General features: G+C 40.6%; 1 protein-coding gene across 1 annotated transcript; it reads right to left on the bottom strand.

The window, feature by feature from the left end:
- Positions 1 to 1,745: 1,745 nt before the first annotated feature.
- On the bottom strand, positions 1,746 to 22,472 carry LOC124260305 (zinc finger CCHC domain-containing protein 2-like). Its single transcript, XM_046694584.1, has 15 exons — positions 21,858 to 22,472; positions 16,221 to 16,296; positions 15,540 to 15,616; positions 15,283 to 15,354; positions 14,758 to 14,827; positions 13,288 to 13,348; positions 11,947 to 12,099; positions 11,429 to 11,511; positions 11,229 to 11,315; positions 10,419 to 10,485; positions 9,705 to 9,909; positions 9,379 to 9,470; positions 4,783 to 5,081; positions 3,208 to 4,518; positions 1,746 to 2,648 (listed from the first exon to the last, which is right to left on the bottom strand). The coding sequence occupies exons 1-15, from the start codon at positions 22,338 to 22,340 to the stop codon at positions 2,605 to 2,607; spliced, it is 3,180 nt and encodes a 1,059-aa protein (XP_046550540.1). The 5' UTR covers positions 22,341 to 22,472; the 3' UTR covers positions 1,746 to 2,604.
- Between the last annotated feature and the right edge of the window lie 3,185 nt (positions 22,473 to 25,657).

Genomic DNA, 25,657 nt, shown 5'->3' with positions numbered 1-25,657 from the left:
TTACATTCCAGTTGCAACAGAAGATGGCTAACATTTCATTGTGATATTAGTTCATCCCTCATATTTGGGACAAAAAGTAATTATTGTGAAAGAACACCACCATGTTAAAGCTACGGTCAGTGTGGTATAATAATGACAGGGCATCAGGGTAATTCTACCAAGGGATCTTAGAACTATGCTAATGATCACATCTATTCTGAAGGACTTAGGATTGCCATAGCATTAAGATCCATTTGTTGAACCAGCCCCCGGACCAAAACCCAGTAGCCCATAACCTCGCGACTTAGCTAATACTTTCTACATGGATATGCATAAAATAACCATTCATGTAGTTGCACAAGAACTGGTACGTACTTCTGCAAGTCATATCGTACCCTAGTGGCAAGTTTGCATCATATTTCAATTATGAAATGAATTAGTGTGACCAACCTAGTAACCAGGAACTCCATGTGGTTTAACTACTTGATAAACATTTGGGAACTGAAACACAACTTATAAAATATTGCATATGAACCTCACCTGTATACAGCCAGACTAGAGTTATTGGATAAAGTTATTAACTGAAACTGACTTGAATCATACACAAGGACACACAATGACAATGAATGATCAAAAAGAAAAAGGTCTCAAGTTTTTTGCCTAATTTACTGCTTGTCCATCCTTCAATCTGATAAACAATGTGTTAAATGCAAATACGAACTGCACATTAACCTACAGGATAAGATATGCAAAGTATAAGTAGGATTGTCTCCTAACATCAAGAAGGATTGTTTCTTTTCATCAAGAATAATATTCTCTAAACTTCTAGAAGGACAGGATACTATCCTCTCATCAAGGATAGCTTCGTAACGACAAAAAGGATAGTTTCCTTTCATCAAGAAGGATATTCTCTTAATTTCTGGAGGTAAATTCTCTCATCAAGGATAGGATACTCTGCTCTGATTAAGGAGGGTTGTCTCTTAACTTATAGAATGAGTTTCCTCACAGAAAAAATTCACCTCCAGTACCTTTTCCCCTTGATACCTGCACGAGTGAACAGCAATGGAGTGAAGAGACAATGATACATACATATACATACAGGGGTGGACACCACACTACTTGAGCACATATGTTGGGAAATATACATTATAAAATAAACTCATAAAAATAAATATCATGATAAACAAGCACTTGGGCAAAGTGTTTTGATGTATGACATGACTAGCGTGACATGAGACAAACCAGAAATATCCAGTTTCAACTGGAAAAAGGTCTGCAATCAAAGTGCAAACTGCTAAGTTGACAGATACGTGTTTTTGTCCAGAATAAGTGATTTCAATTCCATAAAAATATATTACTATCACTAGTAAACATTTTCTAAACAGCTACTCAGTGAACGATATGACCAACATGACTTGCGTAAGCCAAATACAGCTTCTCCCAACAGTAAGATATGAATTGGCAATAAGATCATTGCTAACTAGATATGTCTTGACAATCAGTATCTCCATAGCTAAAATAATTTACTGGTGATAACAAGTTTGACTGATGCTATATAAACGGCTACAGTAAACAGCTCACAATAGCACTGCCACCGCCTGCCAGTCCTGGACTACCACCATTGCACTAACAGGCAGGACAGACAGCAAGGGAAGGACAAGCCATCAGTCCGTTTGTCGGACACTCTCACCAAGTACTAAATGCCCAGAGGGGTAAAATGTGTACACGTACACTCACATACACGACTGTGAGCTTATTTTCATCCCAGATAGACAGTGATGTACTGTCCCAACAAGTCAATTAAAGCCAAATAAGAACTGTGTTACTTTCCTTGCTGCCTTTAAACCATGCAGCAGTGATATCAAAAAGGCTACTGTCTTGCAAACTGACAGTCGAATTACTTAGAGGCATTTTCATAAACTGTAATCTAGCTTTATATCAGATATCAGTCCTTTTCAATCTTAACATAAACAAATGAAATACACAGATGATAAAATGAGAAGACTTCACTGATTTTAAGATGAATTAATACTTAAATGATATGATAAAGTTATGAAAATAGGGCACATGTATGAAGACAGGTTGACATGATATTTAAAATCCTGAATCCCATCAATAGACCAGGACTAAAAGAGGAAACAACATGAAGGAAAATTGTCATGCTTCAGCACTTTGCAGATTATGTTTGTAAGTTTGGGAGTAGATGTGAGCAGCCAGTATCAATTCACACCACTGTGACCTCACTTGACCTCAACAACAAGTGGCCAAATTCTACATTTGTCCATCACAAACTGACATGGCTGATATAGACGTGTAAAACTGTGATGGATTGTATCAAAATCAACATGACAAATAGTGTTTTTCAGCACAAAGTCAGACTGTCCAATCTGCATGATGGCTATTTGGACTTCATTTCAGAAACATCTACTCATGTCAGTAATGTCAATTTTATCTAAATGGTTGAACAGAAAACTGCACACAGCCAACTGTAAACTTTGTATCTTCAATATTAAGGGAGACAGCCTGTCAAAATGTGTTGAAGGTTGGATTGAGAGTTCATGGAGAAGCCAGACAGCTGACACGCACTAGTCCTGATCGTCCATACCGACCAGGTCGGAGTCGTTGTCAGTCAGAATCAGATTTTGGTTTGTAGTCAAGATGGTAGTTTCCTGCAGAAAACATGCCAGAGTTATATACTCACAAGACACATATGATATTAAGTGGCAACATTTAGAACACTTCTATCTGCATCAAACCAGGTCTAGATACATTTCAGTTTTAATGCAGTTTTTGAAATTAATGATGGGGTTTGAGATCTTCTTTGGTATTTGAACTTAAAGACAACTGATCTGAAGAACTCAAACCATGTTTTGCGAACTTAAAATGGATTATTATGAAAATCGGCTAATGATTAGTAGTATGTTTGTTGCAACATTGTAACACATGGAGTGAAATATACAACTACGGAACATTTCTCAAAGTTACCCATGAGGAGGGAGGTCTAGTTAATGCTGTTTCACACATTTTTGTCAGTTTACTGTCAATGCATTTCACTAAGACAGAGAGAACATCTAACAGCTAACATCTAACATGTTCACAAACCAAGAATCATTATCACTGAGAACTCAGCCTTAGACAGGGTTCCAGATAACTTAATCCACCTGGGCGGCACTAAGAGAACAGACAAAAAGTTATATAGGGCACTGCTGACATAAAGTTTGTTCTCACCTGACATAGCATCCATTGAATTTTCCTTGCAGTCTTGTGCTTTATGTGAGGACGAGCCACAGTTGTAGCAGCCCTGAGGTTTGTGTTTGACATGAGCGCCAGGGTTGCCTTGACCATGGTGGAGGTTCCCATACAAGCTCTGGACCAAGTGGGGAGCCGCCATGGCTGGATGCATTTGAGGAAATGCTGGATGGTTGACATACATTTCATGATTTAGTCCATTAGGATAGGCAGGTGGAGGGACATGGTGCCCATAGGTGGGCATGTTGGAGAAGGGTGGAATCATGCCATTTTGGTAGAGGCTTGCTTGCATGTAGTACGGATACGGCGGTAGGACATTGTACTGAGGCTGATAGTTAGTAGAGGAGGGGATGCTGCTGTTGCAGTTGCAGCCACACGAACTACACTGAGCGTGAGTGGTAGTGGTTACTGTCTGGGGTGAGGCTGAGAATGTTGACGTTGCAGTTGAGAATGTGATAGTGGTGGAGGCAGTGCTCTGACTCCCATTGTGAATCATCTGAAGAGGAGAGTCACTGCCAGAATGACCAGATTCTGGTGGTGTCCCCGATGGGTTGGGCATAGGAACAGGGACACCATTAGCAGGTTTCACACTGATGTTAGCTGGACCAGCAGAGTGGCCTGCTGGAATAGACTGAGGGGACCCCCCTTGTGAAACAGTCACAGATGTGGCACTGTTAACATTGGTAAGCACAGATCTTGGGCCATGCAGAGGCACCATCGGGCCTCGCTGACATAACGACATATTATATGGTTGCAAAATCCTTTGAGAACTGACAGCCTCACTGTTAGCACTATATGTTTGATTGGTAATTGTATTGTTGTTCAGATTCAATGGCATCACACTTGTGGTCATAGGAATGTCTTGGCGCACAGCGTGGTAGTACATCATCATATGCGGTTGTTGCTTGATGTGACCTTCTTGTGGCATGTTGATGACATTCTTGTTATGTAGAGCTAAGTTTGTGTGTGCTGGAGCTGGCTTGACATAGGGACGAAGCATGGAGGGAAAGACAGCATGGCGCGGTGCGTAGCCTGACGATGTCCCTGGACTAGGATTAGGGTCCGACTGATACCCGTTGTGTGTGGACATAGCAGCAGTTGCAACAGGGGCCTGGTCAGGCTTGGCGTCAGAGTAGACGTTGTGGGGGGAGGGCTGTCTCACCAAACCACCCTTCATCTCTTCAGAGTAAGGCCCTCCTGACCTAGGTGGAAGTAATCCTGGGCGATTTGGATACATCCTCCTCTTACCGTCTGCTCGTGAATTATCAAACTCACTACCATTGGGCTTGTCTGCAAAAAAGACTCTGATTATAAAACATTCAAAGTAACATATAAAATGATCTATATAAATATAATAACAATGTAAACATATAAGTTTTCAAAATTAAAGGGGTTAAAAAAGTGAAGATCTTTTACTAATTGCCTTTTTTCCCCCCACTGTGTACATTATTTTTGTAGGAAACTGAGGATTGAGAATTACCATGTTGATTACAGTGTGAAAACTTGACATCCTTCATGGATGGTGAAGCAATTGCCAGTAATATCATCACCAACCTTTGTCATTGTCATCTGATCCAGAGCTGTCTGTCTTCTGTCTCTGTCTCAAATTACACATCTGTGTTGGACTAGGAGGTGCACTTGATACCTCTGAGTCTGACCCACCGGCATCTGGCTGGGGTGGGGGTACAACTGGGGCTGGGGAATGGGTCACATAGATGGGGCCAGTTAAAAAGGGGATGGGAACAATAGGGGGAGCATGGGCTGTGGGCCAGGGCATGTTATTGGGAGAAGCAGGGGACAAGGTGCCACTGGAACCATCCACCATGCCATTCAATGAAGGATTTGCTTTCTCTCTGAAACAAAAGCAAAACAAACTACATATACAAATTCTCCAAAATACTGACTATATATAGATATTAGCATATGTGAGTGAGTTGGGTTTTACGCTGCTTTTAGCAATATTCCAGCAATATCATGGCGGGACACCTGAAATGGGCTTCAGATATTGTACCCATAAGGGAAATCGAACCCTGGCCTTCAGCGTGACGAGCAAACGCTTTAACCACTTGGCTACCCCAATACTCCATATTGCCATAGAACAATGAATGATTTGTAAGGGTACTTCTTGGATCAACAAAACTGACAAGTTCCAAAAACATTCAAAGAATACTATATTTACTGAACCAGAGCCAATGACTGACGTCATCCTCTTTTTCTTTTACCATCCATATGACAAGAATAGGTTAATGCAGATCAAGTCTTGCCTGGGACAACAAGTTCATGAAAATTTAACCAAACCTGAAGAGGTTTTAAATTCTTCGAAGAGAGTTGTCCTTGGGGTACATATTATGCATTTTCCAAGCTGAAAATGTCCTGTGACAGTTGTATCAATGTTTTTTGAATAAAAAGATTGTACAATAAATAAACTCTTTTATTTATTATACGGCCCCCACCTCACGGAGTTACCTCCCGTTACGCATGCGCACCAACTGGGTAAGCACCTAGGCCCGTATCATCATTCCTTCTGCTGAATACATCAGTGAACAGAATTGCGGGGAGGCGGGAGGCCCTACCCCAAGGACGACTCTCTTCGAAGAATTTAAAACCTCTTCAGGTTTGGTTAATTCTTCTTCATAGAGATCGTCCTTGGGGTACATATTATGCATAAACACAGACTCCCAAAGACCGGAGGCCAGGGAGGAGGGAATTCTGTCCAAGCACACACAAATAGCTATCGTTAATGGGAAAAAATTGAACAGACGCCATAACACTCACCTGTCACATGTCCCAGTTTCGCTTCCGCGAGAGCATTATGGGAGGAACTGACAGGGAGGATTTGTGCTCAAAGACGACCTCCATATGTTAGCATAGGCAATCGCACATGGTACGAATGTCAACAAAGCCCCACCCACCACGTGTCGATTAGTGAGCACCGTAGGGGGGAATGTCAAAACCGCTCACAATCGACCTATTACTCCGTAGAGAGACGAAATGTGGGTAGTTAGCTCCCAGTAGCAGACATGTCAATAACACACAGTATTGTACAGTAGCGTCAAACAAAACCAATGAACCAAGACTCACTTGGTCAGGGTGGCAGGACACTGTCCACTGGAGAGAACAGAACGGCCAAAGCTCGCACGATTACGGGAATGCGTATCGAGCTGATAATGCCGAATAAACGTGCTAGGCCGGCTCCAAATAGCGGCAGAGCAGATCTCTTCAATGGGGAGTGCCGATGCAAAAGCTTTTGATGCGGCTACTGCCCTGACCGAGTGAGCCTTCAACCCCTCAGGGGGAGGCTTGCCCTTAGCCTGATAAGCGGCACAAATACACGAAACTAGCCAGCGAGACAAAGTCTGCTTGCTCGCTGGCACACCAGCCTTCCCGCCACCGTAACAACAGAACAGCTGGGTACCCGTACGGATGCCCTGCGTTCGTTTGATATAGACTTTGAGGGTCTTACAGACATCCAACGGGTGAGTGCTCGTTGCAGAGGTCCCCGATGTGGAAGACTGGGTAAGAGTGGGAAGTTCGATAGGAGCTGTCACATGGAAAGCGTGATCGACCTTCGGGCGGTACGTATCCGGGAGGCGAATACTGACACGATCAGCGTGAAACACAGTCCCCTCCCGCGCCCGCGAAAAGGCTGGGAGCTAGTCGAGGACTGCTCCTTGCCCTTACCCTTACCCTTGGCGGACCTGTGCCTCCGCTTACCCCTGCCAAGCGGCCGAAGCCAGCCAGCGGACTCGGGTGTAGGCTGCACCCCAGCGGATGAAGGTGGAACGGGAGCGCTGGGGCGAGACACCCGCGGGTGCTCCAACAAGGCCTTAGAGTCCTTGAAGGAGGTAGCTGCAGCGGCAGCCTCCCGTATGACCTGCTGTGCCCCTGGAAAGAGGGTCGCTCCCAGACGGAAGGGGAGGGCCAGCAAGGTCTGCTGTGTCGCTGCCGAGTAACGAGACGTCAACAGCCACAGCTTGCGCATCCCCATGACTGCGCACATCACTGTCGACGCAGCGGACCGCAAAGAGTCGCGAGCGAGGTGGGCCTGCACTTCAGACAACTGACGGAGTAGCACGACATGCGGTGAAACGTCACCAGCATGCCCCTCCGCTTCCAGGGCCGACCTCTGAATCGAGGTGAGGTAGGCCTCATGGACCACCACCCTGACCTGCATAGCGTTCCTGTAAACCTCCTCGGTAGGTACGGTACGCATGCCGCAGGGGGGCGCCCGCGAGGGCAAACGGTGGAGTCACACGTCCTTGCCGAGCAGCCGGAGCTGCTCCGGAGGAAGCCGAGCCTCCCCACAAGGCGACTGAAGTGAAAACACACTCATCCACAATAGGTACCACGAACAGGGAATCCTCCCCAAGCTGGTATCTCCGGACAAGCTCCGGCAAGTCAAAACCGAGGCGAGAACCAGACAAGAGGGGATCGACCACGTCCTGGACTAACGATGGAAGAATGCGGAGCTGCGTCTGCGTAGGCTGCCTAGGGGCAAACGCCTCGCCTGGCAAGCGGAACTCAGCCGAGTCCAAGCTGCTAACAGGCACCGCGGCCTGGGGTAGGTACTCGGCAATCCTTTGCCTGACCTCCCGCAGAGCCGAAGAGAAACGGAAGGCACCCTCCTGCTCCTCGACCTCCCCAGTATCCATCGACTCGGCGCCCGAGCCCGAGTCTGAGGCTGGGTCTCCTCGCGAAGAGGACCCGAACCCCGACCCGGTGGGCGGCCTAGCACTAGGAACAACAGAGAGGGAGGAGCAGACAGAGTGCCCCGCGTCAGTGCCTGCAGGCGTGCACGGACCCCGGTCCCGAGACGCTGGAGGCATACCAGGCAGAACTGGTGCCTCCGCTCTCATGGGGCGGGAGGGCGCAGGGATCGGAACCCCAGGAATCATCAACGGTCCCTGCGCCAACTCCCGAGAGGGGGACTGGGAGCACCTCCCTCTCCGGGGCAGCCGAGGCGTCCGGACCCGAAGCCAGAGGCAACGGGTCAACAGACGCCTCAAGGCCTAGGGATCGAGCCGGGCTCGGCGATCCCCCCCCAAGACTCTCCGCCCCACGCTCAGAGTGGGCGAGGAACTCCTGCCGGAGTCCTCCAACCGACTCATGAACGAGGGACCTCATCGAGTCTGCGTGCTGCTGAAACATCTGTGTGATTAAAGTCATGTCAAAACCGCTACCAGGAGCGGGAGCAGGGGACTGGCTACGGGATTTTTTCCCTTTAGACTTTTTAGCCTTAGACGGGGGGACCTGGGTAAGTTCCCCTCCCGCCTCCCGCATCTCTCTATAAAAGAGAGTATCGGCAGCCCTCCGCTTCTGAGCCCGGGGGGAAAACCCCATACAAATTTCACAGGTTTCGGCCTCATGGCCGGTCTTCTCTAGGCAGACAATACATTTGTCGTGCCTGTCGGCCCGTGGAATACTTTGTCCACAGACCGAACAGGAGGAAAACGCCTGAAAGCAAACACGCAAGCATGTAGCTAACGGCGGACCAGCAGCATATATACACGTAGAAAACATTGAAAAATACGTGAAGGCTACCACGGGAAGAAATAGTTGGTTCAATACGCAATATTACAACCACGTGGCACGCTAAACTTCCCGCCATGGCAGAGCAACATGTGCGTAAACCACGGGAAAGTTAGCGTAAAATAATTAATACAAAGTCACAATTATGAAACAACCGACCGCAAAGCTTTACTGTTCCTTTTGCAAAGGTAATAAAGACCATACATACAGGTGGTGTTCCAGACATTATTCTTTTTCGTTCTGAAAAGGTCAGCTCTGCTCGACACATGCGTCTGTTAGGGGCAGTGACAGCTGAAGGAATGATGATACGGGCCTAGGTGCTTACCCAGTTGGTGCGCATGCGCAACGGGAGGTAACTCCGTGAGGTGGGGGCCGTATAATAAATAAAAGAGTTTATTTATTGTACAATCTTTTTATTCAAAACACATTGATACAACTGTCACAGGACATTTTCAGCTTGGAAAATGCATAATATGTACCCCAAGGACGATCTCTATGAAGAAGAATATGAAATTTTCTCGAAATATCTGTAGTGTTGATGCCCTTAATTAAACTAAGTTTACATTTTCACTATTGACCTTGCATACGATGTTTGGTTTCACATAATTTGATCACAATTACCTGTTGATAGTTTCCAGTTTAGACTTGAGATTGTTCTGGGCTTCCTTTGGTAAACCAGCTTTCGTCAAGTCTTCTGAAGATTGGGACTTCAGCTGAGAAATAGCATATAAGCATATGAATACTAAAGAAATGTCTGAATGGGAGAAGGTGAAATTTATTTGCAAAAGATAATGGTACATTCATAACTTAAGTTTCTATCAGCTGGGTGACTGACTGCCTACAAAGCAACTTGTACAAAACACAAACCCTCAGTTATGAGAAGAAATATAAAGTTTAGGAAATATGTCAGAAAATGACAAGCATTCGAAGGCTGTTGATGGCTGTACCTGTTTGAGGGTGAGTTTCCCAAGTAAGTCTGAGTACTGATCAAGGTTGAGGAGTTTCAGCAGCTGAACAGTTTCCATGCACATGTCCGAGCTTTGGTTGGGGGATGTGGATCGGCTGTTGAGTGGAGACCCATTTGTTGAGGAAGGGGAAGAGTGAGATGGAGAGTCTACATGATGGGAGACAACTCCATGGGGACAGACATGCCTGGAAGAAATAAAAGAGAATTTCATGTCATTTCAATTTTTAATTAACTGCAGAAAACATGTTTTGCATAGGATATTCACAACCTTGGTACATGTGTGTTAAAATGCATTGAGTACTTGTTGCAATCAATGCATCATCCTAAGGTAAATGAGATTTACCACCAATGCAGTTTTCCATAAGATAGTGGAAATGAAGGTCAAGTAAATGTTTACAATATGTCCTCATTATCTCTGTGATGTTGATTCATAAATTTAGAAAGTTGAGTGATATAGCAAGAATAATCTTACCTAATGTATTTATTATTATTACAGGCTATTTATATAGCGCACACATCCACGCAACTAGTACATGTTCAAGGTGCTGGAGTGTTCCCTTGATAAACGGATGTCTTTTTGTGTTATTTATATAAACACTTCAACAATGAGGAAATAGAAAGAACATGCACTGGATGAAAGAAAATAGTAGTCTAATCATGAAACATTGTAGTCATTTAAAACATCAGTGCCTACCTTTGGTTGTTGGGGACAGGCAGATAGTCTGAAGAGTTACATCTCGCCAACCTTGGGTCTAAAGGAACTGGAATAGCCACATCAAAACAACATCATGTCAAACAGTTGAAATGTGCATACAACACATAGATTCATTCACAATAATCACAAATAGGTCTTAATGAAGAGGTATAACTCTCTTATATTTGAACATTATGAATTTTTCCTAGAAATATTTGTTTCTAAGTAATGGTGATCAGACTTTGTATTTTTATTCAAAATGCTCATTATGTGAACTGTAAGCTATGAAAACCACACAACATTCTGTAGAGCATAAACAAAGAAAGATGGCGACAGCAAGGAGAGATCAAGCCTGAACCCAACAGAATGAAAGCTTGCAACTGATTTCACCAATATTAATCTTCCCAGGAATTTTTCATTTCAGTAAATACATTACAGAGATTACAGCTTGATGGGTAAAGGGTTTTGATTACTGAAATATTTGACAATTACTGCTCCATATCATATTCTACTGCAGAAAACAAAAAAAATGCAAAGAATGAAAAAAATACAGTATTTCCAAGGTATTTGACCTCATGCATGCAGAAAATGGCCATTCTTTACACACACACTTACATCTGCAACATTCAACAAATATTCCAAAGAATAAATAAATAGCACATTAAATGTATCATAGCAATGATATTAAACCATTAGTTTAACAGTCTAATGCAAAAACAACAGAACCCCTTGCGAGTTGAAATGCTCCCCCACGTGCCAGTAACCCTAATACCAAAGCCTCGTAGCTAAAATAATCCCCCTGAGGCTTACCAAGAAAATTTTGAGGATAAGGATGCAGTTGCGAGTTGCATACTGTCAAGGATTTCAGTGGAAATGGAGGTATCATCTGCTCCCCGTCTACAAAACAATGGAACCAAGTGTCATAGAAACAAACACTTTAGCAGACAACAAAAATGTCCACACAACATTTAGAAAACTGAACAGAACTGTGCAAGAAACAAGAACTTTACTATGAAGGTGGCGGGAGAGCTGGAAAGTTTTTAAGTCCAGTGGCTGGTAACACAGAGCAACCTTACCGCTAAGGTGACTGTAACTGCAATAACTCAGCAAAGGTTTTCAGCATTGTGCGAACAACACTTTGCGGAGTGGGTACATGGTTGACAGCAACAAACAGAGCAACTTGTGGCAATCCACACATGCCCTTTATTCATCGCTGGAGAAATGATCCACAACAGTACACAGTACTTGTGGGTACTCTGACAAACCATATACCAGGTTAAACATATGACCTATCTTCCCTAATGGTCACCACCTGACTCTCATTATAGTCTTCCTTACAACATATATTAGATGCAGGGATCTTTCATCAAAAGAATCCTGTAATAGTTGAAAGCCAGGCATTCCCATTGTGTGCATGTATGACAGGAAGTGTGCAGCAAAGCAATTCCGATCATTAAAAATAACATCCTACAAAGACAGTAACAGTGCTTCACTTCTTCTTAATGAAACATTCATTACCTGTATTTACAGACATGGGGGATAGGGGCACACCACAGCCAACACGAGGAGGTGGGGCAGGGGCAGAACTTGCTCCTGTTGACCTTGTTGAATTTGAATGCTTCCCTTGAAGAACTCAACAACTTGATCATTCTTCAGAATAACAGGCTGTCTGACAAGTAGGCTGCAATGAGAAAACCATTTTTATCAGTATATAAAAACATTGGAGTTAACTAGTTCAAATGGCACATCTTATTTTACACTTTTAATGTCATATTACCCCCCTGTAATACAAACCAATAATAGCGATTTGAAACTATGATCGTTTGTTAAACAACTTTTATCCTAAGTTGAATAAAATTCTGAGATTTTAATGTTCAGTTGGCAAAGTAAAGTTATGAGGATTCTCAATCTTAATTTCACTTTATTTGATTTACTTTTTTGTTTAAAGTGAAATTCATCGGTACGTTTTCAGTGCAAACAGACTATAGCAGCTGAGCCTACTAGACAGAGAGAAAGGATACAAGACTCATGCTTTGGGATAACATCTAAAGTCACAGAATGTAACAGGAATATCCTATCTTTGAATGGGATGCGCCATCTTTCAGACCTATTTGCATACTCTTGAGAGGTAGATTTCCAGGTAAATCTCATTTTGGGGGCATAACCTGGCTTTGGTGTTTTGATTCTAATTGACTGACATAATCCTCCATTATAACTCAGGTGGCTGCATCATGGAGTCGCAATCAACCCATCCCTTGGGTTTGCTGTACGAGCAAAGATACATACATAGGCAGGGGTTCAAAAGTTTCTTAAAAAGTCACTTGCCATAGGGCAAGTGACTTTAAGAAAGTAACTTGTCCTGACTAATTTTCCACTTGCCCTGATTTTATGAAATAATCATGATGATGTAATTATGAAAGAATAAATCAACATGGTATTTGATGTTAATGTTTACTGGATTATTTATTGAAAAGTTATAAATAGCAAAGAAAGAAAACTCATTATCATTGCAAAATTTAATAGCTACATTTTGAGCAGATATGAAATTAAATCCAAGTTTATTTGCAGCTTGAAACCATAAGTGGAAATTATCTAGTAGCCCACGGACAAGTAAGATACCATTATTTGATTGCCCGAAATGAAAATTGACTTGTCCCGGGCGTCGGGCGATGGGATTTTTTTAATCCCTGATAGGGATACATTGAAAGCCATGTAACAGACAGAAGCCTAATATTCTATCATGACATCCCTGCAGGTTTGTTCAAGGAATTAAACTTGCATTGACCATTGTTCTGACTAAAATCCTCAAGGTCATGTAAGTCTGAACACCGCTGGTATCTGTGTAAACGCAAAGCTAACACACACATACCTGATGTAGTTTGTCAGAGTCCTGGCCAGCTCCTCCTTGTGTTGGTGGTGGTGATGGTGATCTGAAACAGCAGTGAAGTTGCACTTAATAGTTATAGCATTCTATATTACAGTAACATGTGAGGCTGTCTGTTCCAGACATGGAGCCCTGATGTTCAACCCCTCTTTACATCATACCACAATGTACGGCATACAAGGAACCCTGATTTGGAGCCACTTATTACATCATAACACAACATATGACAGATCAGTGATTCTGATGTAGAGTCCCTATTTACACTGTAAACATTGTGCAACAGACCAGGGTCCCTGATGTTGAGCCCCTCTTTTAATAACAATTTATGACAGACCAGGGACCCTGATGTAGAGACCCTCTTTTAATAACACAATTTATGACAGACCAGGGATTCTTATTTTGAGCCCCTCTTTTAATAACACAATTTATGACAGACCAGGGACCCTGATGTAGAGACCCTCTTTTAATAACACAATTTATGACAGACCAGGTACCCTGATGTAGAGACCCTCTTTTAATAACACAATTTATGACAGACCAGGGATTCTTATTTTGAGCCCCTCTTTTAATAACACAATTTATGACAGACCAGGGACCCTGATGTAGAGACCCTCTTTTAATAACACAATTTATGACAGACCAGGGACCCTGATGTAGAGACCCTCTTTTAATAACACAATCTATGACAGACCAGGGACCCTGACTGACTGACTGAGTTTGGTTTTACGCCGCTTTTAGCAATATTCCAGCAACATCACGGCGGGGACACCAGAAATGGGCTTCACACATTGTACCCAGGTGGGGATTCGAACCCGGGTCTTCGGCGTGATGAGCCAACGCTTTAACCACTAGGCTACCCCACCGCCCCCAGGGACCCTGACGTTGAGCCCCTCTTTTTATGACACAATTTATGACAGACCAGGGATTCTTATGTAGAGCCCTTCTTTTAATAACACAACGTTCAACAGACCTGGGACCCTGATGTAGGAATGCATACAAGGGCACATCTAAATGAGTGACATTTGTTTAATGTTACTTCAGTTATATCATGATGTGAGATGAAACCCATGAGTTACACAGAAGCACACACCACTATAGTGAATGAGTGAGTGAGTTTTGTTTTACGCCACGCTCACCAATATTCCAGCTACATGGCGGTGGTCTGTAAATAATTGATTCTGGACCAGACAATCCAGTGATCAACAGCATGAACATCGATCTAAGCAATTGGGAACCGATGACATGTGTCAACCAAGTCAGCAAGCCTGACCACCCGATCCCGTTAGTCGGTTCTTACAACAAGCATGGGTTGCTGAAGAACAATTCAAACCCGGATCTTCACGGGTCCACTATAGTGAAACCCACAAGCACAGTATAGTATTGGTAAACAAAGAAACATAATGATTTTACATGGCAATCAACTGTACTAAAATGAAGATTACCTACAAAACTTACAGTGATTTGAAAAGGCTGATTTCCATTCTCTTTTTTGAAGTTCAACTTCATCAGGAAAAAGCCTTAACAACTGCAAAGACAAAGAATGTGAAAACAAGATATTACACAGATATTACTCAAAACTTTCCTGGACATAAAATAATATTATAGAAGCCTAAACTCTACATATATTGCAATATTTACATCACAATATTATATACCTTGCAATACCCAATTGCTTCGTTTTGGACTTAAATTGCCCGTGTTCAATGTGGCCTGAGAATCTTGGCAATTCTTGGTTCATTCAAATAATATTATGTAAGCATACCATTTTGATCAGTGATAAGTATCAAGTTAGTTACAAAATGCACAGGTAAACTTTCAGTAAATTCAGGAACTGCATAACTTTATCAGTGAATCATGACTCGCACATGTAACTGCACAACCACAAGCACCTTCAGAGTGCTAACTGTGGCCTCTTTTGACCTGCCAAAAATGATAAAATTTAATATGATATTTCATTTTGGTAGAAATTGCCATACTTACTCGAATGTGGAAATCATGCATGTCCCGTATTGTCTTGGTGAGTTCAAACACACTGCCATTTGACCAGGTAACCTGTAGGTACATTAGAACACTTAATTACTGACCTACAAAAATAATTATATATGATGGATCAGTTAGATATAGTTTATATACTGAATAAAGTAACATAACAAACATTCCACAAACATGTCAACAATCCAAAGAAGGAACCATTCTCATAACTTCAGCAAAAAAAAAGTAACATTAACTCTACTCACATGGACCTTAAACTCAAATTTCTTTCCAGATTGCTTGCGTGAGGTGAACTCTTTCACCTCTATGCTGCAAATGGAGTCTGCAAATAAAAAATATTCTCAGTGAATGAAGTGAGGGACAATTCAGTCTGTAATATTATAGTCGTAATAAGCAACAAAAAGCTCCATCAGCTCCTTCCTATTCCGGATAACCTGTTCTTCATGTTACCAGCTTCTATTCCTCATGTAACTAGCAACTTATTAATGTTACACTGGAAGTCTTCTATATTGAGTGGTCAATTTGGAATGCACTTTTCAATGCTGGATCTGATGATCAAACCTCCCCACTCACCTATTATTACCCTTGTTAAAGAATCAGTGTGCAATCAATCATCGTTATGAAACTCAAGCTTCCTTCACTAGATGCTAAACAGCAACATTACCATCTCATCTTACCAGGTACCCATTCACTGTTAGTTAAAAATAGGCTTATTTCACTCAAACTCATCTGCCGGAGGTGTCATTACATGTTATATGTGCTTAGTGTAGGGCAGGATCGAATCCCTAGCCACTGTCAGAAGTCAAACTTGGTGAAATGCACATGAAATTATCACCATGTTGGTAAACACGGGCTTATTGAACTATTTTCAGCAAAATATATGATAATGACACATCAGGCAGGGAAACTTTTAAATGGTAATCTACCTTGCTGCTCCCTCAGTCTTGCTTCAACTGCTTCGACTGAACTTGGCTCCTCGAAGAGGTCACATGCTTCAGTGTTCTGGAAGAAAATGAAGGATTGTTTGTTACCCTGGTTACAAGGAATTATATTAAAACTATAAGCCTTTAAATATTCTGCACCATACAAAGAAAATAAGTGTTCGCCACTAATATGGCAATGTCACCCGCTGCTAGAGAATAATGAAATATTTATAACATATTTACTACTTTTTATTTTTTTATCAAATACAAGAAATGACTGGTGTCTGCATAATCACCCAATGTAGGCTGTCGGACATAATTGAAGACATTGCAATATTTTATGAGAGATCGCATTTACATAAGTTTGAAAAGTGGTCAAAGTGCCGTGGTGACCTTGAACACAGCGTAGGCTGTCACCAAATTTGAAGACATTGGGTACAACAGTTCATGAGATATCGCGTTAACAAGAATAGGGACGTACGTACGAACGCTGCTGAATACATAGTCACCCGTTCCATGTTGCGGCGGGGGACAACTACAACCAACTCTTGCATACCATGAAACAGGTCCATGCCAAAAGCTCTTCCCTCTTCTAGACAGGTTTATTCATGAACTAGTCTTTCAGTCACTTCAGCTATTTGTCAGCTATTAAATACACAGTGTTCCAGCAAAGCTTAATGTCCCAACAATTTACTGACTGAACTGGGGGCTTGGACTAGTGGTTAAAGTACAGACTGACATGTCTAGCTGTATTGAATGTCATCATAAAGCCTAGAATTCATCACTGAAAGCTAAGGGGATGAACTAATCTCTGAAGTGACTGAAACTTTGGTGCAATATAAAGCCAGATTCGATTGATCTGCACACAAAATGAAAATTAATTGAACTTGCTGTAACCATAATGTACTGTATTGCATCACTAAAAGGGATCATCTTAAACATGTCAATGTTTGTTGTAAATGATAAAATTTTTATGGATCAAGAACATTCATCGAGAATTTATTAGAATTCAACATCCAACCCCACTCAGATAACTGAAGTGTATAGCAAGCAGTGGTGATAAAGAATGTACTGTATTCTTTCTATGACATGTCAACTCTATCAAAAAACTGAATTCAATTTAATTTAATCATAGTTACTAATGAGTAGCCATGATCAATAAAATTTAAGAACAAACAAATGGTATTAAAGGTTTATCAATCACCCCTCTCTTATCACTGTAAATTAAAGCATTGGAATCATAACTGTTTAAAATATAGCTGTTTACAATTGCAAAATTACCTACCAACTCACAATATATATTCGAAATACATTTAAAAAATTAACAAAACCTGTTTATTTCATAATCCAACAAGCAGTGTGTACCACTTGTATTAGAGACTGCTACTATAACAAAGAAAAACAACTGAAATGATATTGTTTTGGATTCTGGAATTCAGGTGCTACAATACTTGCTCAATGACAGAAGACATGTGACAATAATTTATGTGTTCAAAATTCTGCTATTCTCAACCATGTTCCGTTTAATTTTTTTCTGAAGAATTCTGCAACTGATCTACAGGATCAATAGCATAAGCACATGCATGACAGATGAAAGTTTGATTATTTAAAATCTAAAACTTAAATATAAACATTTGCATTGCATTTATCAGCAAACTTAAGAGTCATAATGTTCAAAAGTAGTGTGGAATGGAGATAAAAGTATAAATTACAAAAGAAAATATTTCCATTTTGTTCGTGGCTGAGGACATTTTGTAGTCCCTAGATACATAACAAAGCGCAAACATAGAAAAGTGAAAACATGACCACAAGTAGTAACGATATCCTATCACTTCAGTACAAATGAGATCTCAAGAGTCGATTAGAGAAATCTAAATGCACTCGATGTACATAACACCTAAATATTTATAATCTCCAAGGTCTCAAATAAGCATGGTGGCACTCTATTATCAAGATCTTTGTCAACTCCTGAAAGACTTATAGGAATCTACTGATTAAGGTGTGATTTCACGATATTTTGTTCAGTACGTAACTTTCTTATACAGACAGAAGGTTCATGACACTTTTGTGGATAAGTAGTTTACTAATTTTTAACACTGACATTTACCCTGCTGCAGCCATACTAACAGTGAAATGGGATGGAAAATAACCTGATGATCCCTCTACATGTTCACATCCATTTATGGATCGCATACATAGAAATAACCTATATGTGTTTAATATCAGTATGGATGGGAAATAATATAAAACTGGGAAAACATACAACAAAATGTTTGTTAAAAGTCCTGAAGTGCAGATACAGGATCTCTTACAGTCATTATACAACAAATCAACCAAATTCACAAAAACATTTTGATGGAGACACTAAGCTTTGGGATCATGCATTTCAGTTTCAGAATCATCCTATAAACAGGCATGGTGGAGGGAATAGAATTGAGAAAATGCATATTTGCTCACTTCCTGAAAGTAAATAATTGTGTTTTCGCAAAGTTTACATCTTTCAAATTAATAATTACACCAATTGTGCAACTACTGTTCATCATGAGAGATCAGGAGAAACTACTACAGTGTTGCACGTTTCTACTACAGTGTTGCACGTTTCAGATTGCCAGATGACACTTTTCATCCCTGACTTCAAGAAGGCAAGGGCACCATTGCTACTGAAAAATCAAATAAGGTACCAACATTTCAAAATGTCCATCAATCAAATAACAAAATTGCAAAATAACACATATTTCATGTGTGTGGACAAGACTAAGTTAAACCATCGGTCGATGAAGTCACAGATAAGCACTATGAAACACGACTTGTCAACTGATCAAATCCAAGGTCCATACTAAACAACAATTTACTAGACCCTACTTTCTGTTTAGCCCTCAGATGACGATATTTTTAGATTTCATTGAAACGACAGATTGTGAAATTTCCAAGAAGGCTATCAATACCGATGACTGTCAATGGACATTTCGCTGACATTAATTCTGCATTAAAATATTTGTTCAAGGTTTCTTCAGGTTAGTCAGAAGTAACTAACACGGTAACTGTGGGCCTAGCTAATTGCACTGCCATGGACGACTTTGCCACCTGTGCAACCACTACAAGTGAAACATGAAGTATTATATGTAGCAAAGCAAGGACCTACTTTATACCAACAGGTACTTCACAAATAGTTGACCTGTCAGATGACCTCCCGCCAATATGCTAATTACTGGGTCATACTAAACAATCCTCAATAGCCAAATTATCAATTTAAGGACCACTAACGATGACAGCTACGAAAATGGCTCATTAAGACTGCAATGGCAAATCATCATTCATCAATCAGACCAACACAGTAAACATTGTAAAAACCTTAATAACTGTTTGAAATATTGTTGGCAAGGAAAACATCATTAGTCTCTTCCAGTCTTGTGCATATTGAACCTGTGATGTAAGTTAGCCAAAACAAGCACCGAGTTCCACAACTGAATTAAATCTGGGACCTCTCGAGTCAAACTGAATCATTTGGATAAGGCATCATTGGATGATATAGGACGTTCAACAGTCTGACAACATTTATTCTTTGGACATAATCAAGATCCAAGTTAAGATCAGGAGATTTGGTACACATCAAATAACATTAATAATATCAAAAAATCAGATTTACTTGTTCACTTATTCCTTATGGCAGCTAAAGCATCAGTAAATGATAGGGGTCTGCATATAATAGTGCCCAGTCCAAAAAATCCCCTGATTGATTGAGTACTGACGTACACAACTGGGATACAATAACATGCACCAAATGATTAATTAAATCTGACCTCCAAGAAATACTGTAGTTAATTTCCAGTCCTAAAGAATGTATCAGTACAATGTGCAGTGTATAAGACTAAGGAAGATCTTTGTCCTTGACATTAACTGTTGTATTATGAAATACTCTTACTATTGACTGAAATCATCAGCTATTTCAATCAGAGTAATTAAGAGTAAACAAGACGACTGGATGTGTATCCAGCCTGATTTGAAACAATGAGACATGAGAATGGAAACAAGTTAATTAAATCTCTATAATCTGACTGCGGAGACCAATGATCAACCTACCTGGCTCAAATTAAAGGGTAAAGGAAGCTCTGTTGGAACCATTAACCATGTTAACAGTTGAACAAATATGCAGGCAGTGATACAATCATGCAAAAAAGTATGACATGTGTCATGGATCTGAAGTTTTGGAAACAATGACATAACACCATGTCTAAATATATGCAGGGTCAGTCCATTAGATCATGAGTAGTGAAAATCAAGGACACTTTGTTTCTTCCCCCAAATTAAGAAAGATTACATAAACCACTAGGGACCTGTCCCAAATGAAGTGTGGAAAAGTTAATTATGACCAGGGGTGTCTATCACTGAAATATTGTGATTGTTCAGGCTTCACCTCACACAACCCAATGGAAGTGTCCTCAGATCTTACTGGAGTAAAATATTTTAATGAGACATCTGTAAATACACTTTGTAAAAGCAAACATAAGTCAGGGCATGATGGTCCAGCTCTATAACAGGTTCGATAGTGTATCCACAAGTTCCAATGGGGGTGAATTGCTGCTCATACATTTTTTCCGTCTGTGGTTTGCCTGATCCACATATGAAATACATTCAGGCCACCATGAACTCCGATATATAGCAGACTGCTGCAACTGTGAGCTTTCCCATAGCTGGAATACTGTCGTCTCCGCTGCTTCAGTAATTTGTGACATAGCTGGAATATAGTGTTGTCATTCATAAAGCTGTATGCTTTATTATGGAACATAGTGGACTGCTACATTACGCAACAGTTCATTGACTCAAAACAATACAATCAGTAATTGGAACCTTTAGCCAACCCATATATATTTCCCTGAGAACACTGTCATTGTTGTCATTGTGATGCACTTACAACCACTTCAGAAATAAAAGAAACCAACCTATAAAACTCTACTTAACACACCGTATCATCACAAATCCAAAACAGTGAAGTTAAATTTATTCCTTCAAGTTCAAACTGTTTATGACAGTCTAACTGTCATGGTACATAGAGAGTTAAACTTGATGAAAAGCATGTAGACACCAGGTTTCTACCTCAAAGGTTTTAATCGGTTAGGATCTATGGCATGTATTTTCTTAGTTAATGGAGGTGAGGTGAGGTGAAATTGGGTTTAACGTCGTGCTTGAGAATATTTCGCTCATATGACGACTTTAGTTAATGGAACTCAACAGGACAATATTTAAATCAACAGGACAATATTTACACGTCATGTGAGCTTTTGTTGAAACATATTCAAATCTAGGTCTATGTTCTACTTCAGTGTTGATGGACAGTATTCTAATAAGTATTTCAGTGTTTACAGAAACTACTACACGTTTGAACTGTCAAAGACCACAGGGTATGTTTTTTTTTTAAGGAAACACTGGACAACAGTTTTCCATTTATCACTCACAAAACTATCAATATATTTGTGACAACACAGTTCTGAACACGTAATTGATTAGGTAGCAAGTACTGTACATTCTCAACTAACTCCGGGTCCTAATATTAACATTTTTGGGGCAAAAAATGGAATTTCAAAACTGGTGTCCGCCATATTGGAATAAACAGCACCGAGTGTCAACCATTGAAACTCATACCTTGTTCCGTCTGTCACTTGCCCCGTGATCGAATCTTGCATAATGCTCATAGAGAATGTTCTTTTGGTGAAACTGAAACGCAGGATGATTGATGGCCAGGGTCAAAGCCATCAAGATTTCTTCATTGTCATTGGGATCGGCTCCAAATGTGAAAGCTCGTTCAAGATTTTTCTCCAACACTTCGAAGAGAAGTTGAGCGCACGGGGTGTTGGACGAATGTAACAACGACAAGTAAACACTGACTGTTGCACGTAATTGTTTATCCGTTCCCGATTGCAGCTTTGATATTTCTGCACTATTGTTTGCCTTTAATTCTGCATCACGAAGGAAATTGTAGTTTTTCTTCCCATGGTCTTCAAGCACAGATCCGAGAAACCGAAGTTCCAGTGGGAGGCACATATGTAGCAGTCCACACATGTAATCTATCCGCTGGTGCGGCCTTAGATTCTTGAACCATTTACATAATTCCTCCTTACACACCATCGTACAGTGAGGTGCCTGTCTGAAGCACGTCCTCCTCCAATTAGGCGACTATCAGTTATTCATAACTTCCTAAATTTGCAGTAATAGATCACAATTTTCAGTAAGTCGCCATGTAAAATTTCTCCGAAACAGTACGAGTAATGGTCATACGGGCACTTCGGATTTTGTGTAGTACTTGCAGCACAACTATTCCCCAATAAGAGCTCAATCCCAAACCGTGCACAATTATTTATCGCAATACAGGAATGTTTGCAATTTTTTGTCTTTATAAAATGCCACTTGTTTTTCAATGTAAATCTCATGTAATTTGTAGTTATAAATTTAACACTAAATTCCATCTGAATTACAGATTTAAAAAACAATATTTTAAGTTACAGTACCAAGAAAAATACGTATTTACGCAAGTAGAGTTAAAATAGCCATTGGAACAATATGTTAGCTTCTAGATTATAATATTACAAAATATAAAGATACTTTTCTTTTATAACATTAAACATAAAAAGGAATACATTACAATAATTGATCATTTACAATTGATTGTTTTCGAGAAACTAGCATAATACCATGTTAGGTAGCCAATCACTGTCAACTTGTGTTGGAAAATCTTCTGTGCGATTATGACATGCTGTTTGAATCACTTTGCATATATACGAATTCATATGTATAGAAACCGATAAAAACTGTTCATAACAAGACCCGAGACCAGCCAGGAAGATTTAAAATTATTTAATCTACGTAAGGAAAGGGACATTACACATATTGGTGTTCTAAGATATCAAGATATGCACACTCAAAAGCTTTGGGTATCTAATATCAGAGCTACGTACACAGAGGCTTTAAACCCAACCACTGTGTAAACATGCAATTTAATCTTCTCATGTCTCTAATTTCCAAATATGGCAGCGTCAAAGTAATTAATTTAATTCTTTGAAATGAAAAGAATTTAATTCATTCTAAAGTAAAATGGGTCAGAAACCTTTTATCTGGGTCACTGGTAAAACAGCTGATATAACGCGTTGTGAATTCAGCCTGAACAGGATCAAGGTTGTGGTAAATATAGAGTCTACTGTGAGAGAGTGTGGATCTGCAATTCCTTAGTTTCACGCCAGCATATGTCAGAGGAATGCTTCGGTTCTCCACAATAACAAGGAACCGCAGGTCTACTATATATACAAGGCAATTCCTCCCTGGAGTGCAAGTCTTCATATAGTCACCTGTTCTACGAACAGTTCGGAAACTATGGCAGAATGTATATATGCACTATGCTAGTGGTTATACAAACCGTACTACAGCGGCAATGAGAGCGGGGTCTTGTTTTTATCTAACACCCAAGAACTTCTTTAGCATTTCTTAAGCAATTCTTAATGTTATTTATTATGAGCAGGAAATTTCCGAAAAGGCAAACCAAGTTTTAAGTGATCCTACTCCCATACCTGTTTCGGAATATTCATCACTACCTTCTGGACGCAGGCTGCGAATACCGAGTTTTAAAAGAAACAGGGTTCGCCACTCATTTGTTCCAGCTAGTATTCGATGTATCAATAACAAATTCAATGAATTACTACCAAATAAGAAATATAGAATGTCTAGTCAATACCAATGTTTGTGTACTAAATTGATGTATTTATATCCTGATTATTTTCGTAAAAATAGTTAGATGATTATGATTTGATTGCTTAATGAGTCTAAAAACTGGAGAACTGTACATGATGCAAACCAAATATCCCTCGGGATAATATAGAAATTATCTTATCTTACAGATTAAATTGATTACATGATAAACTCCGTTTGTATTTTGGATATATATACCAGTGTATATATACACAAAAACTTAATTAAGCACCCCCTATATTTTTGCAATGATAGGTTTTCAACACTTACATAAAATATCTCGTGGTGAAAGCGATGGATAAACATCGTTTTTCTGACACAGATTTTCTGACCTGTATGATCCTTTTACTCAAAAAACCGACAAAATGATTGGATTCCATGTTGATTTTATGATGTTAAGTGCTCATTTAAAAAACCCACAAAAAAACCCACTGATTTTCATGCAAAACCATGCCTGTACATGTATGGCCCTGGAATGTTTAATGTTGAATTTATTAGTGGATGTGAACATTCAAAATGTCATTTTGCGTGTCTTACACGATTCAAGGTCAATACCGAATGTGTAACCTCCATATAACTGTATGACAGCCAGCACCCTCCTCCTCATACCCCCTGTCAGCCTCCTGATCCTCTCGGAAGGTCCAAAACACACACACACACACACACACACACCCTGGATCCGCCACTGTATATTGTGTTTTGTCTTGAAATAATTTCCATCCAAATCCACCCCATTAAAAATCCAAGAACTGTGCATCTGAATGATGATTCTTGGCGGAACACAACACGAGTAAAGTCAATTTTACCGAGATTCCAACAATAAACACGACCAGTACACCAGAAATGGGCTTCACACATTAAACAGACGTGAGCATTCGAACCCAGGTCTTCTGTGTGCCCAGCTAACACTCCATCAATAGAATATACGACAAATACCAACACCACTACACCAACAAAAATATGCTGATTGAGACTGACTGAAACAGAGAATTATACACAAAGATTTCAAGCAAGTCCGCCATCGGGCCATGTTCATACAATAAGTCTAGCATGCTATGGAAGATTTAGTGCTAATGTCTGTTTGAGGAACTAGGCCAAGGACGTAGGGCATCCTTCCCACACGACAAAGATGATACGGCCTTTAATTATTTAGGAAAAACGTGTCTACTCAGGTGGTACATTTGTGAAACAATACTAAGCCACTGTGAGCCTTATGATCAGGAATTATCGATGTCTATTTAGATGTAGACATGTATCAATATAGATCCCGCCCTTAATCGTTTAAGTCGCATGGTATTACTAATGGATGTTTGACATGGAATTTGGTCTGGGTGCATCCTCTCATTAAGCAGCAAGCACTCACTCTTATCTGCGTGAGGTTGTCAGTTGGGTGAGTGTAAAGCATGAGTTAATGGGTGTTACGCTGCACGTATATATCGCCATTAACGTATTATCTGTACATAATGAAGCGGTCTGCAGATCAGGCTATTTGTAAGTAATCGACCTGCTGCTTTCTTGTGTGCGAGCGTGCGGGCGGGCGGGCGCGCGTCTGTGTGCGTGTGTCTGTGTGTGTGATCCATATATCGTAGGGTCCCGAAGGGGTCCGAAGTCTGATCATTTGAACTGACGCAAGGTATGCCTGAATATGTTATCCAGCCTGATGAGTAAGTGAGTTTGGCTTAACGCTGATTTCAGTTATATCACGG

Source organism: Haliotis rubra, unplaced genomic scaffold (genome assembly GCF_003918875.1).
Source record: "Haliotis rubra isolate DU_JTF1 unplaced genomic scaffold, ASM391887v1 Scf76, whole genome shotgun sequence".
NCBI lineage: Eukaryota > Metazoa > Mollusca > Gastropoda > Lepetellida > Haliotidae > Haliotis > Haliotis rubra.
This window is presented reverse-complemented; position numbering and strand designations above follow the sequence as displayed.